The sequence below is a fragment of the Lynx canadensis genome, chromosome B3, assembly GCF_007474595.2.
Source record: "Lynx canadensis isolate LIC74 chromosome B3, mLynCan4.pri.v2, whole genome shotgun sequence".
NCBI classification, from domain to species: domain Eukaryota; kingdom Metazoa; phylum Chordata; class Mammalia; order Carnivora; family Felidae; genus Lynx; species Lynx canadensis.
In genome coordinates this window covers 117,936,405-117,951,395 of record NC_044308.2, presented here as the reverse complement: position 1 = coordinate 117,951,395, position 14,991 = coordinate 117,936,405, and the positions used below count along the sequence as shown (strand labels likewise).

The 14,991-nt window shown below is 44.3% G+C and overlaps 1 protein-coding gene across 1 annotated transcript in view; it reads left to right on the top strand.

The window, feature by feature from the left end:
* Positions 1 to 12,156: 12,156 nt before the first annotated feature.
* The window catches only part of DPF3 (double PHD fingers 3), a 187,467-nt gene continuing 184,632 nt past the window's right edge, over positions 12,157 to 14,991 (top strand). The window contains exon 1 of the mRNA XM_032593533.1: positions 12,157 to 12,307. Coding sequence (XP_032449424.1) covers positions 12,157 to 12,307 — 151 coding nt within the window. The remainder of the gene's footprint in view (positions 12,308 to 14,991) is intronic.

Here is a 14,991-nt window from a genome sequence, read left to right as displayed (position 1 = left end):
TAGATGTGGCAGGGTTGAAGACAGGAGCTGGTGGGAACAGGGTGATTTAGGGTTCATTTATTCATTCAATAAATGTTTATTGAAGACCTACTGTATTATGTGTGGGTCCATTTATCCAGACAGTCTTAAATCTGGGTAGCCATTGTTAATGTGTTATGTGTTTAGAAGTGTTAGAAATAATACTATTAATGGTCATCCTTCCTCTCCCGGCCATCATGTGCCAGGCATGTTGCTAAGTGGGTTGTATCTATTCCATCCAATCCTGCCAACCACTCTGACGAGGTAGATGCTGCAGGAGAGGAAAGGGAGGTTTAGAGCAATCACTTGGTCAAGGTCAGGTGACAACGACAACAGGAAGGAGGAATAATTGGGATTTGAATTCAAGTGTGATTTCAAATCCCACCCTCTTAGTCTCTGTGCCTTTGGTTTATGGATGGATGCCTGTCTGTGCTAAAGTTTTCACTGGTTTGAAAGGTAAGGACAATAGAACTACATTTTTAGTAAGGCTTTATTTAATTCAGTGGTTCTCAACTGAGATGATTTTGCCCCTGGGGGTGTTTGGCAATGCCTGGAGACATTGTTTGGTTGTCACAACTTGGGAGGGGCTACTGGTATGTTATGAATAGCAGCCAGAGATGCTGCTAAATGCCCCAAGGTGCACAGGACAGCCCCCCCCATTCTTCTCCCTTCATCCCCATAGCAAAGATTTATTGGCCTAAAGTGTCCATGGTGCTAAGGTTGAGGAACTCTGATTTAATTTGAAGGATTAGCCTTAATCTTATATTATTCTGACTTTTTGGATACGTATGAAATGTTTTTTAAGAAACAAAGTAGTAGATGGCAGTTAATAGATGGCAGTTGGGTTTTAGATTGTCCTTATTTGACAAAATAAAAAAAAAGTTGGCAAGACCGTGTTGATCCCTCTAATTTTTGTTGTAACAAATTTCCTGGACTGTGAAATCCAGACATCTAGGAATTATTTGATCTAGGAATTGTGTTTTAAAAATACTTTGTTTGTTAAGAATTGATGAAAGAAAGTGTCTTGTGTCACAAGTAAGACAATGCTTAAGGTGCCCTTGGGCTCCTGGGGTTTGATTTAATAACAAACATTCATTGACCACTTAGTGCCTAGTATGTGCCAGGCCCTATGAGGCCCATTTTGACCTGTTGAGTTTATGGTCTTCCTAGGACAAAAAGTGTACATGTGTGAAAAAGCAGGGAACAAAAAGTGAGCCTGGCAAATGATGGCCAAGTTTAATCACAGGTTGATACTAACATGGCAAACCAAGGGGTTTCTACTGGAAAGAATTTTAGGTTCCTGGCTTCAATCCACTATCCAGTAATTTATGTGACCTTAGACAAGGCCCTTAATTTCTCTGCCTCTTGCTTTCTTATTGGTTTCCTGTCTTGGATGAGGGCCCCTCAAGCCCGAAGGTTGACACCTCCTTTCCTTCCTACCTTCAATGGGGAACCCAGTCCTGTTGATTCTGTTTAGGGACTGTCTCTAGAGTCTGCCTAGTCTCTTCCTATTCCAGTGTATTCTTCACCCAGAAGCTGGAATAATCTTGCCAAAACATAAATCTGATCATGTCACCTGCCTCTGCTTGAAACCTTCAGTGGTTTCCTCATTGCCCACGGGATAAAGTCCAAACTCCTTGGCAAGGCTTTCTTGGCTCCATGGTCTGGGCCCAGCCAACCTCTTCAGTCTCCTTTCTCATCCTTTGCCCTTCACCACCCCTCACCCCTTCCGTGGTCTGGAAATGCCAGACAGCTCATTCTTCTCTGAGCACAAATTGCTGACCCATCCCTCTCTTTTCCACCTGGCAAAAATCACAGTAGTCTTTTTTTTTTTTAACTTTATTTATTTATTTTGAGAGAGAGAGAGGGAGAGAGTGTGAGCAGGAGAGGGGCAGAGAGAGAAGGAGAGAGAGAGAATCCCAAGTAGGCTCTGCACTATCAGTGTGGAGCCCCATGCAGGGCTTGGTCTCATGAACTGTGAAATCAAGAGGTGGACACTTAACCGACTGAGCCACCCAGGTGCCTCTCACAGTAGTCTTTTAAGGTTTGTCTCCATCATTTCCTCTGGAAGCTGCTCCAGATCCTGGAGGCGGAGTGCATTTCCCTGTCTATCTCCCTCACTGGACTGTGACCCATTTGAAGGCAGTGCTTGCATTTGCCTTGTTCTGGCTAGAAAACGTGATACCCAGCATGGTCATGGCACATGGTAGGTGTTCAACGATTCTTTTTTAAATTTTTTTAATGTTTATTCATTTCTAAGGAGGGGGGAGGGGCAGAGAGAGAGGGAGACACAGAATCCGAAGCAGGCTCCAGGCTCTGAGCTGTCAGCACAGAGCCCGATGTGGGGCTCGAACTCATGAACCGTGAGATCATGACCTGAGCCGAAGCTGGATGCTCAACCGACTGAGCCACCAGGGTGCCCCTCAACCATTCTTGAGTAGGAAACAAATGGATAAAGGAGGAGTATTTAACATGGAGATGATAGTGTTTTGCCTTTGTTTACCAACCAAGGTTGCTGGTGGCATGAACATAAAGTAATATTTATTGAAGAGCTGAAAAATGAGAGGCTACACGCATGCAAAACATGTATTTGTCACTGTTTTCGAAAGGAGAGAATGTTAGCTTTTGAAGCACAGGTGAAAAAGCCTTAGAATTTCCTTCATTCGATCACCAATCACCGTTAGCATGCATGCATGTGTGTTTATGCACGTATATGCGGTATTGCTAAGCATAAAGGGTTACATGGTTGTCAGGTACCGGGAATTGGTATATCAAATAGAAAACTCCAGATGGCCAGAATTTTGTGCAATTCAGCAAAAATGTGCCTTGTTGATACAGGAGCATACGTGCCTTGAATTGTGACTCAGTGGCCTGGACCTGCCTGGGGACTTCTAGTGACAACTGGTCCTTTGCTTTCCCAGAACTAGGGCTGAGCTTGGAGCAGGGGCAGGAAGGAGGGGCTTGGTTTCCTTTTTCTTTTCTGTCCCATTTTCTTTCTCTTCTTTCTGATCCCCCTGTTGTTTTCAATAAGGTCTGCCCCAGTCACCCACATTGAACGTGATACGTCAAAGCCAGAAGCAAAGCCATGAACGGAAAGGTCTGGACTTATGTAACTCTTTGCACATACTATCCTACTAACTTTTGTCCATATCTGTGGATATGCCTTATTCCCGGCACCACTTCCCAGACTGTAATTCCACTGAGGGCAGGTATTTGGAATCTCTGTATACTTTTGGACCTGTACAGGTGCCTTGCGCTATAGGAGTGTGTGAATGTTTGCCGAATGAATGAATGAGCTCACCACATAAGAACAGAGTTTACCTCTTGTGCCAGTTCCTTAGTATACCATGTCTCTTGTTTTTGTTTGTTTGTTTTTGCATTTTCCGAGAGGAGTCTTTCTCCTTTTACCCAGATCAGGATAGAGGCAATTTTCTTTGACCCTCCTTTGGGAACCATCACTGTCACCCACAGCGTTGATTCTCTTTCACAAACCACCTCAGCTCTCAGAGGCTTTGCGTTTCAGGGCTGGATCCCTCCATTTCCCAGACCCTTGAAGGTGGCCCTGCCTCGGAGCAGGGGGAGCTGGGAGTCGTCAGGGTGCAGGGAGGAAGCCTAAAGGATTAATTGGTTCAACTTTATTACAAAGGCTGGTCCTATTGTTTACAGGCCATTAAAAACCGTGATCATCTTCCCAGGCTGGGGCAGACAGCAGCTAGCTGCTTTGATGCATGTCGTAGAGAGATAAGGAAAATTTATCCCTTGTTTTGACTTCAGGATTTCTTTTTGGTTTATTATTTGACTCACTATTCAACTTTCTCTCCAAATGTCCCTGGTCTCAGACAACTTTTTCAAGTTGTTGGCAGGGAGGGTTCAGATTAGGATCCTATAATTTTGGAGTTGAAAGAGACCGGGATAAATGACTATCCCTAACCTACCCCTGCCCTCTCCCCACACCCCTGGTTCCCTATCAACCCCCCCCCCCCCCCTTCCTGGACACACCAGCTTCTCAAGTAATTTGCACTTACTGATCCCTGAGCAGGGCAGACTTTTCTCATGACCTTCAGCGGATCCTCCCCCTTCCAGGATGACATCTGCTCTGCCGAGATGACTTTTTGAGCTCTCCCCAACCCCAAATTCCCAGCTCCCCCACACCGAGCATTCCCAGAGTACTGTGTACATAGACAGTTGGGTTGACTTACCATCCTCTGTGATAGGTATATCTAGGCTTTTCCCGGATGGGCTGGGCAGAGCCCTTGAGGGCCCTCACCCACATCCTAGACAATCTGTCCCCCAGGGGCCTTCTTGAGGGCCTGACTTTCCATCTGGACAGGTACAGGCATTGGGATGTAGGCTGCAGCCCCCCTGCCGTGGTCAGGTTTTTCCGTAGCGATCCTGTGGGATTTTCTATGTCCTGGACCTGCAAAGAAGCCTCATACTGAAGCCTAGATACCGAAACTTACTTTTTAGCTGCTTGATTGAAGGGTTCCAGTGTGCTCTGCAAGAGAGTCACCAACCAGCTTGGCAGACACTGGGCATGCACACGTTTGTTGAACAAATGAATGAATGGACGAAGGGAAGAGAAATGCCGGCCGCTGCCAGTCACTCCTTAGGGGTCTGTGTATTCAATAAGTATCTATTGAGTGGCTGCTCTGGAGATGTGTAAGACCCAGTTCTTGGCATTTGAGAGCATACACCTAGAGGGGTGTGAGACTAATTATAAGACAAGGCGGGCAAGCACCCTCGAAATAGAGAGATGAGCTCTTGTTGAAGGAGCATAAAGGACAGTGGGTTACTTTGGAACGAGGGGATCAGGGGAGTGGGGGAAGGAGATGGCTTTTAAGGATTTCAGTGAACAGGGAAGAGAGAGGAAGGGAGATTCAGATTGGTGAACAGCAAGGACAAAAGTTTTGAGACCTGAAATTGTCCTCAGCTCACCATAGACCAGTCCTGGCAGCCCGGATCCAAAGCCACATCTCTTGTCGGCCGGGGTGGCTCCAAATCCATCTTAGACAACACCAAATAATCCCAGGAATTTTTTCCAGGCGTCTGACCCTGGGGCAAGACTCGGGGCAGACATTCCTTTCCTCCAGACTTTGCTGGGGCCCTGTGTTGCTGGATTTTGCTCTTTGGAGGGTGCATAGGAGAACATTCAGAGATATCCTAGCGTTGGTGATGGTGGATAAGCATCTAGGACCAGATCCCTCAGTTTCCATAAGACTTTTCTTTGTCCCTCCCCCAGCTGTCCTCCTCAGAGCCACCCCTTCTGAGGGTTTGCTCATGCTGTTCCCTTTCCTCCGAGGCCTTCCTCCCATATCTGTTTGTCCACGTGTGTCTGCCCTTCCCCAAAGGCCCAGCCTCCTCCTGGAAGGAAGCACACCTTTTCTGAGCTCCCAAAGCAAATCCCTGGGCTGAGGGCAGGGCTGGAGATCGGCCCCTCCCTGTCTCTCAAATGCTGGCAGTCCCAGAGATAAAGGAAAGAAAGGAGCTTCCTACTCCTGGTTTTATTGCAAACAAGTATCCAGGGTCAACGTGATTTTCACACATTAAAGACTCCTACCAACCCCCCCAGTTTTTCATGTTCTCAAGCTGCTTAGTTATGTTCCAGGGAGAGGGAGGCAGCCAAAAAGGAGAATTCTTAATCTTGGGGAGAGGACCGAGTGCAGAAATGTCTTGGAAATGGAAGAGTCCCTTGGCTCCTTGCTCCGGCAGCACTACAGCCCATATATAACCGTGGGTGAGCTCCCCCTCTCCGTGCGGCTTATCTCTGCCTCACATTCACAGACTCACCAGCCTGGAGTCTCTCTGGATGTTGGCCAAGCCAGTTGGGAATGCATAATAGCTGAGATACGGGATGGGGCGAGCCCGCCATGTCCTTGCACGCTGCCGTGAAGGTCTTCCTTCTCCCCTTCTTTCCCCCCTTCTAGCCTCCTCTGTCATTGGGAGGTAATCTTTGTGGTCCCACTTCCCTAGTATTTGAAAGAAGGGAGATCCAGATTCCATGTTTGCAGGTGACTGTGCTGGTAACTATGGACACCCTGGGGAATGGGAGGGAGGTTTGGGTGAGCAGATTTAGACCAAATGGAGTTTAGCTAGCTGCCATTTTGAAACCTCAGCTGAAGGGTCTTGTGAGCTGAAAACCTTCCCTGTAAGCCCTCCCTCCACCCCAATCCCCTGAGCTCATTTGGGTTTTATGACCAAGATTTTGTCCTTCTGTTTTGCTTTGTGGTAGAAATAGGGATGAGGTCAAGAAAGACCTCGGGAAAGGATTCTAGCCTGATGGGAGCAAGAACTCCTGGGAACTTTGGTGAGGTGTTGGTAGGGATCTGGGCCCTGCCCTGGAGGTGTGGTGGGTGCAGGCTTCTCCTGTTAGTGCTCCTGCTCTGGGAGAGCCTCTGTTTTGGATGCACAGCTAGGTGCCCCTGGAATCCCTGAGTGGGCACAGTTGCGAAAGCTATCGCTTCCTTTCTGAAGATGTCTTGGGTACTGACAGAATGGATACTTTCCGTTCCATAGACAAACTAGAATTACCAGGGTTTTTTTTTCTGGTATATTCTTTTCTTTCAGTGCCTTTAATTCATTCAACATTATTCTGGGCAAGTGTCTGTTTCCCCTAGGTGAGTGGTGCAGGATTGATGCATGGGATTGTAATAAAGTCAGATGCTTCTGTTGTTTTATATTTATAAATTAATATTTATAATATTTATAAATTATATTTATAAATTGTGTTTGTGTGCATGTGTGCGTGCGTGTGTGTGTGTGTGAGAGAGAGAGAGGCATTTACTCCAGAGCTAAAGGATGGGAGTGGGGTTAGGTGATACCTTGGTTATGGGAGAAGATGCTGATGATGTTTGTTTCTAGGATGGTTGGGTTGATCTTTATGAACCTTACCACTTTTTGTTTGATTTCATGTTAATATTCATCCCTGTATTAGTCTGCTCAGGTTGCTGTGATACACGATTGAGTGTCTTAAGCAACAGAAACTTATTGCCTCACAGGCTGAAGTCCAAGACCAAGGTGTTGGCAGGATTCGTTCTTTCTGAGAGCCCTGAGGGAGAGGGCTCTTAGCTTCTGGTGGTTTGCTGGCAGTCTTTGGTGTCCCTTGGCTTTTAGAAGCATCACCTCCATCTCTGCCTTCACATGGTGTTCTCTCTGTGTGCATGCCTCTGTGTCCAAATTTCCTCTTTTTATGAGAACACTAGACATGCTGGATTAGAGCCCATCCTAATTACCTCATCTTAACTAATTACATCTGCAGTGACCCTATTTCCAACTAAGATCACATTGTGAGATATGAGATCCTGGGGGTTAGGGCTTCAACATATACATTTTAGGGGAAGCAATTCAACCCATAACGCCACCTTCCTTCTTTTAAATAAAGTGTGTGTGTGGTTTTTTTCTTTTCTTTCTTTTTTTTTAATGTTTATTTTTGAAGGAGAGAGAGAGAGAGCATGAACTGGGGAGGGGCAGAGAGAGAGGGAGACACAGAATCCGAAGTGGGCTCCAGGCACTGAGCTGTTAGCACAGAGCCTGACACGGAGCTCGAACTCACAAGCTGCGAGATCATGACCTGAGCCGAAGTTGGACACCTAACCAACTGAGCCACCTAGGCATCTTTCCTTTTTCTTCCTTTTTTTTGAAAAAGACCTCAATAGATGGGAATGCAAGTTGGTGCAGCCACTCTGGAAAACAGTATGGAGATCCCTCAAAAAACTAAAAATAGAACTACCCTGTGACCCAGCAATTGCACTAGTAGGCATTTATCCACGGGACACAGGTGTGCTGTTTCAAAGGGACACATGCACCCCCATGTTTATAGCAGCACTATCAACAATGGCCGAAGTTTGGAAAGAGCCCAAATGTCCATCGATGGATGAATGGATAAAGAAGATGTGGTGTATATATATACAATGGAGTATTACTTGACAATCAAAAAGAATGAAATCTTGCCATTTGGAACTACGTGGATGGAACTGGAGGGTATTATGCTAAGTGAAATTAGTCAGGCAAAGACAAATATCATATGACTTCATTCATATGAGGACTTTAAGAGACAAAACAGATGAGCATAAGGGAAGGGAAACAAAAGTAATATAAAAACAGGGAGAGGAACAAAACAGAAGAGACTCATAAATATGGAGAACAAACTGAGGGTAACTGGAGGGGTTGCGGGAGGGGGGATGGGCTAAATGGGTAAGGGGCATTAAGGAATCTACTCCTGAAATCATTGTTGCACTATATGCTAATTTGGATGTAAATTTTAAAAAATAAAAAATAAAATTGAAAAAAAAGTTAAAAAAAAAAGACCTCAATATAATAAAAAATTCAAAAATTACAGCAGAGTAAACCAGGAAAGTAGATCTAAGCCTCGTTCCCATTCCTATTCCCCATCCTTAGACCGTAGTTCTCCAGTACAGAGCCAACCACTGTTGTCATTTTGTTTTTTCCCTCTATCTTTCTGGAGATGTCTATGAGCATAAATTTATATCTATCCTCCCCCATGTCATTTCAAATAGTTTTTTTGTGAGATAAATAGCATTTCAAATAGCATTTCAAATAGTTGTATTCCAAATGCCCTGTTCTATAACTTGCTTCTTAAATTTAATGGTACATCTTGAGATTATTCCATAGCAATAGCTGTATGTCTGTCTTATTTTTTTAACAGATGCATAGTATTTCATTGTGTAGATTTACCATGATATATTTAACTTTACCTCTTCTGATGGACATTTAGCTCATTTCTGATCTTTGCTGAATGAAAAAAAATTTATATATGTTTCTCTAGCCATCAGTGTAAGTCATCTATACATCTCACTCCTTAAAGTTCTTATATAGTATAGAAATTGAGTACATTTTAAAAGTTTATTTGTTTATTTTGAGAGAGAGTGAGCATGAGCGGGAGAGGGGCAGAGAGAGGGAGAAAGAATCCCAAGCAGGCTTTGTGCTGTCAGCATGGAGCCTGATGCGGGGCTCAAACTCACGAACCACAAGATCATGACCTGAGCCAAAAATCAAAAGTCAGATGCTTAACCAACTGAGCCACACAGGTACCCCTAAATTGAGTACATTTAAGAAATATTTGTTAAGTTCCTATCGTCAACAAATATTTGATATTTCGTTACATTGATGTATCCATATTTACTCAGCCCAATGACTTGCTCTAAGTCATGAATGAAAATTCTTGCATGTAGCTCTCTAATTTTTTAAAAAAGTGTTTATTTTGAGAGAGAGAGAGAAAGAGAGAGAAAGAGAGAGTGTGCACATACGCATGAATGGGGGGGGGGCAAAGAGAGGGGGAGAGAGAATCCCAAGCAGGCTCCATGCTGTCAGTGCAGAGCCTGACATGGGGCTCGATCCCATGAACCGTGAGATGGCGACCTGAGCCGAAATCGAGAGCTGGACGCTTAACTGACTGAGCCACCTAGGTGCCCCTGTAGATGTCTGATTTTGATTGCTCATCTTTGATTATTCTTTAGGCTAGGTTTCTAAAAGTGTGTCTAGTAACCTGGAAATTGTTAAGGCTCTGGATCTTTTTTGCCAAATTGTGTTCCAGAAAGGTACCAATTTATATCTTTGCCAGCAGAGTGCCCATCTTGCCCTACTAGCATCATTACTAAAACAAACAAAAGACTGCTAATTTGGTAGGTGGACTATGGTAATTCATCGGTTTAATTTTTTTATTTGTTTATTAGCTATTCTTATTTCCTCTTTTGTGGCTTGTTTGTGTCCTTTGGCCTTTAATCTATTAACGTCTTAATGCTTTTTCTATCAGTTTGTATGTTGTCTTTATGTATTAAGGATATTGATTTGTCATAGTTGTCAAATATTTGGCAAACCTGATTCTCACAGTTTGTGGTTTGACTTTTATTTATTTTTTTTTTAATTTTTTTTCAACGTTTATTTATTTTTGGGACAGAGAGAAACAGAGCATGAACGGGGGAGGGGCAGAGAGAGAGGGAGACACAGAATCGGAAACAGGCTCCAGGCTCTGAGCCATCAGCCCAGAGCCTGACGCGGGGCTCGAACTCCCGGACCGCGAGATCGTGACCTGGCTGAAGTCGGACGCTTATGTGGTTTGACTTTTAAAAAGTTCTTTTTAAACCAACTTAATTGTGGTGTAATTTACATACAATCAAGTGCACTCCTTTTAAAGTATATAGGTCTATGAATGTTGACAATGTATATATCCATGTAACTGTAACCACAATAGAATATTTCTGTTATTCCCCAAAAGTTCCCTTGTGTCTCTCTGGAGCTCACCCCATTTTTGGTCCCAGGTTTTTGCCACTATAGATTAGTTTTGCTGGCTCTAAAATTTCATATGAATAGAATCATATGATATGACCTTAAAAAAAAAAAGATGTATCCGTGGTATTGTATATAGTAGTAGTTTGTTCCTTTTTATTGCTGAGAATATTGCATTATATGGATATGCCACAATTTTTATCCATTTACCAATTGATGGACAATTGGGTTGCTTTTATTTTATTTTATTTTTTATTATTAAAAAAATTCTTTTTAATGTTTATTTATTTTTGAGACAGAGAGAGACAGAGCATGAATGGGGGAGGGGCAGAGAGAGGGAGACACAGAATCTGAAGCAGGCTCCAGGCTCTGAGCTGTCAGCACAGAGCTCGACGTGGGGCTCGAACTCACAGACCTTGAGATCGTGACCTGAGCTGAAGTTGGACGCTTAACCGACTGAGCCACCCAGGCACCCCATTGGGTTGCTTTTAGTTTGGGGCTATAATGAGTGAAGCTGCTATGAGCATCTGTGTATAAGTCTTTTGTGGACCTATTTTCTCCTCATTTCTCTTGGGTGGATGTTTAGAAATGAAACTGCTCAGTCATATGTCAAGTCCATGTTCTTTTATAAGCAACTGTCATACTCTTTCCGAAAACGGTTGTACCATTTTACTTTTCCATCAACTTTGTATGAACAATTTGGTTGCTATGTATCTTCACCAGCATTTGCTATTATTAATCTTTTTAATTTTAGCCATTTTAGTTGGGTGTGAGTAGTATCTCATTGTAGTTTTAATTTGCATTTTCCTGATGACTAATGATATTGAGCATATTTTCATGTACTTATCAACTTCTGTGTTTGTGAAGAGTCGGTTCAAATCTTTGCCCAGTTGGGAAAAGGGTTGTCTTCTTATTCCTGAGTTGCTAAGGTTCTTTATAGATCCTGGATATAGGTCTTTTGTCACATATATGTAGTATGAACACTTTCAGTTGTGACTTGCCTATTCATCTTCTTAACAGTGTTTTTGTTTTTATTTTTTATTTTTTTAAATAGATTTTTTATTTTATTTATTTATTTTTTTAGAGAGACAGTGTGTGCAAGCAGGGGAGGGGCAGAGGGAAAAGGAGAGAGAGAGAGAATCTCAAGTGGCCTCTGGGCTGAGCACGGGGCTCATTCCCACCACCGTGAGATTATGACCTAAACCGAAATCAAGAGTCGGAAGCTTAATCGACTGAACCATCCAGGCACCCCTTGTTTTTGTTTTTTTTAAGTTGTGATAAAATATATATAAAAGTTGCTTTTTTTTGAGAGTGAGTGTGAGTGGGGGAGAGGGGCAAAGGGAGAGAATCCTAAGCAGGGTCCATGCTCAGCATGAGAGAGAGAAAGAGAGAGGGTGACAGGGGATCTGAAGCGGGCTCTGCACTGTCAGCACAGAGTCTGTTGTGGGGCTTGAACCCGCCAACCGGGAGATCATGACCTGAGCTGAAATCAAGAGTCGGACGCTCAACCAACTGAGCTACCCTGGTGCCCCATCTGGGGAAGATTTTGATTTTGGCCTTGCCTCACTTGCTGTGTGAAGGTGGCCAGTCTGTGCCCACCTCCAGGACCTCAACTTTCTTCTCTGCTGAATGGGCCTGGTAATATCTGTACCCTTAGCCTCACACAACAAGGAAGGCCAAATAAAATAAGCTAAGTCAAAGAGCGCTGGCAAATATAAAGCAGGACGCAAATATCAATCTTATGAAGGTTATAATTTCATCAAACTGGGGGTGGGAATCTGCTGGCCCAGGACGGGGCAGTGGGGATGGTCATGCAAACTCCACAGGCTGAGCTGCTGAAGAGAAGAGAGGCTGTCGCTGGTGGAGTGGGGCGGGAGTTCAGGGCCTCTGAGCAACATGGCAGAGATGCCCATCCAACCTCCAGGGCTGGAGGCCTTCAAGGTCAAAGTGGGAAAGTCCGAGGGCCCACATGCACTGGGAAAAAGTCTATGTTTAGATTCGGAGGCCTTGGGTTTGAATGTGACTTTCGCCACGTCCAAAACCTCGGGTGAGACACTTAATCTCTTTGAATCTTGGTTTCCTTATCTTTGCAATGTCACATTATACACCCTGGAAATATGGAACTCCTTAGAAGTTCAAACTTGCTATGTCTCTGTGCCTTTGGTCAAACTCCTCCTTCAAGCAGGGCTGGCTTTGAGGAAGGGACAAGAGCCAAGGAATGCAGGGGGGCTCTGGAAGCTGAAAAAGATAAGGAAACAGGTTTTCCCCTCAGAGCCTCCAGAAGGAGCAAGTCCTGCTGGTGACAGCTTAACATTAGCCCTAGTGAAACTGATTTTGGGCTTCTGATCTCCAGAACCACAAGATACATCTGTGATGTCTTCAGTCACTAAGTGTGTGGTAATTTGTTAACAGCAGCAATAGGAAACTAACACAACTCACTTAAGATTCACTCATGTTGTTGCATGTGTGGCTGCGTATATCACAACTTGCTTACCCATTTCCCAGTTGGTGAACATTTGGGTTGTTTCCAGGTTTTGGCCGTAATGAGTAAAGGATTATGATCTGAACGTTCATGGATATAGGTCTTCGTGTGGACATATGTTTTCATTTCTCTTGGGCCAGTGCCTAGGAGTAGGATTGCTAGGTCACAAATGTATATTTAACTTTGTAAGAAACTGCCAAACTGCTTTCCAAAGTGGGTGTACCCTTTAGCATTTCCATCAGTGGTGCCTGAGAGTTCCAGTTTATTCTATACCCTTGCCAGTGCTTGGCATTGTCATTCTTTTTAATTTTAGCCATCATAATAGATGTTTAGTGGTATCTCATTGTGATTTTAATTGCATTTTCCTGATGACTAATGATGTTGAACCTTTTTTCACAGGCGTTTTGGCCCATCTGTATTACTTCTTTTGTGAAATGTCTGTTCAGTGCTTTTAGCCATGAAAAAAAATGGGGTCATTTGTCTTCTCATTATTGAGTTTTAAGAGTTCTTTATATATTCTGACTACATGTCCTTTATCAGATATATGTTTTGCCAATATTTTCCCCCAGTCTGTGGCTCGTGTTTCTATTTTCATATTAGTGCCTTTCAAAGAACAGATATTTTAAATTTTGATCCAGTCCAATATATCAATTTTTTGCTTTTATGGTTTGAGCTCTCTGTGGCGTAAGTAACCTTTGCTTAACCCAAGTTCATAAAGATTTTCTTCCAATTGTTATAGAAGTCTTATACTTTTAGCTCTTACATTTAACTGCATGATCCATTTTGAGTTAATTTTTTGATAGGGTGTGAGGTAAGGGTTAAGGTTTTTAAAATTAAAAAAAAAAATTTTTTTTTTAAATGTCTTTGGCTGTTTTTGGTATCAGGGTAATGCTGGCCTCACAACATGAATTAGCCTCGTGCTAGGTACTGCAGGGAATATAAAGGTAAGATCCAACCCTGGCTGGAATCACACGCAAGCCCAGTGGGATAAAGGCAGAGTTTGACAAGCTCCCTAAGAGTAAAGACGAACGGCTGTTGGCATCTAAAGAAAGAAAAGAGTCACGGGCAGCCTTAGAAGAGGTTTCCTGAGGGCAAGGACACTAAAGAAGGGCTTTAGTAGGGCTGCAACATTGCCCAGCTCTGGGGGCACCATTCACATGCTGGTCTGTTGAATGCGGCTCCCTTCAGGGCGTAGGGAATGGAACACGGATGGCACCCACCTGGAGTTGTACAACATAGTGACCCTGTTCAAATAAGTCTAGAGCTCAGAGACTATCAGCTGGTGGAGGTGGGGGAAGGTGGGAGGGGCAGGGAACGATGTTCTAGGTTGGAGGGGGTTCTATTAAACTCATGACTTGTTTTATATAAGCATGCCTTTGTCTCCCCAACTTAAAAATTTTTTTTTAATGTTTATTTTTGAGAGAGAGAGAGAGAGAGCGGACAAGCAGGGGAGGGGCAGAGAGAGAGGGAGACACAGAATCTGAAGCAGGCTCCAGGCTCCGAGCTGACAACACAGAGCCCGAAGTGGGGCTCGAACTCACCAACTGTGAGATCATGACCTGAGCTGAAGTCGGACCCTTAACTGCCTGAGCCACCCAGGCACCCCAGTCTCCCCAGCTTTTAAACTCCCACTAATCTGCATCCTCCTTGCATTGGATGTGGTGCTGGAGGGCCCAGAGAGGAAGGTGGGAAGGAAGAGGGCCAGCCCTCAGGGAGTGCCCCCCTGCCCCCCCACCCTGTGCTTAGCACCCTGTATACATGATGTCAGTAATCCTCTCACTGACTCTACAACCTTGGCTTCCTTCTCGCCACTTATGCAGATTGAAAAATGAGACTCATAAAGGTGAAATGCCTTGTCCAGGGTCAGCTTCCTGGAGCATCGGAGCTGAGGTTGCTGCTGGCCCCCTGGGGCCTCAGCAGCTTTCTCCCCTCTGCTCCAGGAAAACTTAATTTCTGAGGAAGGCGGCACCTGGAAAGAATGGGTGCCGGGGTCGGGGTGGAGGGAGGTCAGGACTAGATATTTGTGAGGGCATTAGTTCTGATTTAGCGGACACGCTCGCAGCACTGTGGGCCGGGCTGTGGCTGACCGGCTGCGTGGTCAGGGTTTGCAAAGCTTCCAAAGATCCTTTTGCTAGAAGGGCTTTAAAAGCTGCAAGCTCTCAGCAGTTTCTATCAGCTGGGATTTTTTTTTTCCCCTCCAGACTGAATCCTGTCAGGGTTTTACTGGCTTATATGTTCCCAGAACGACC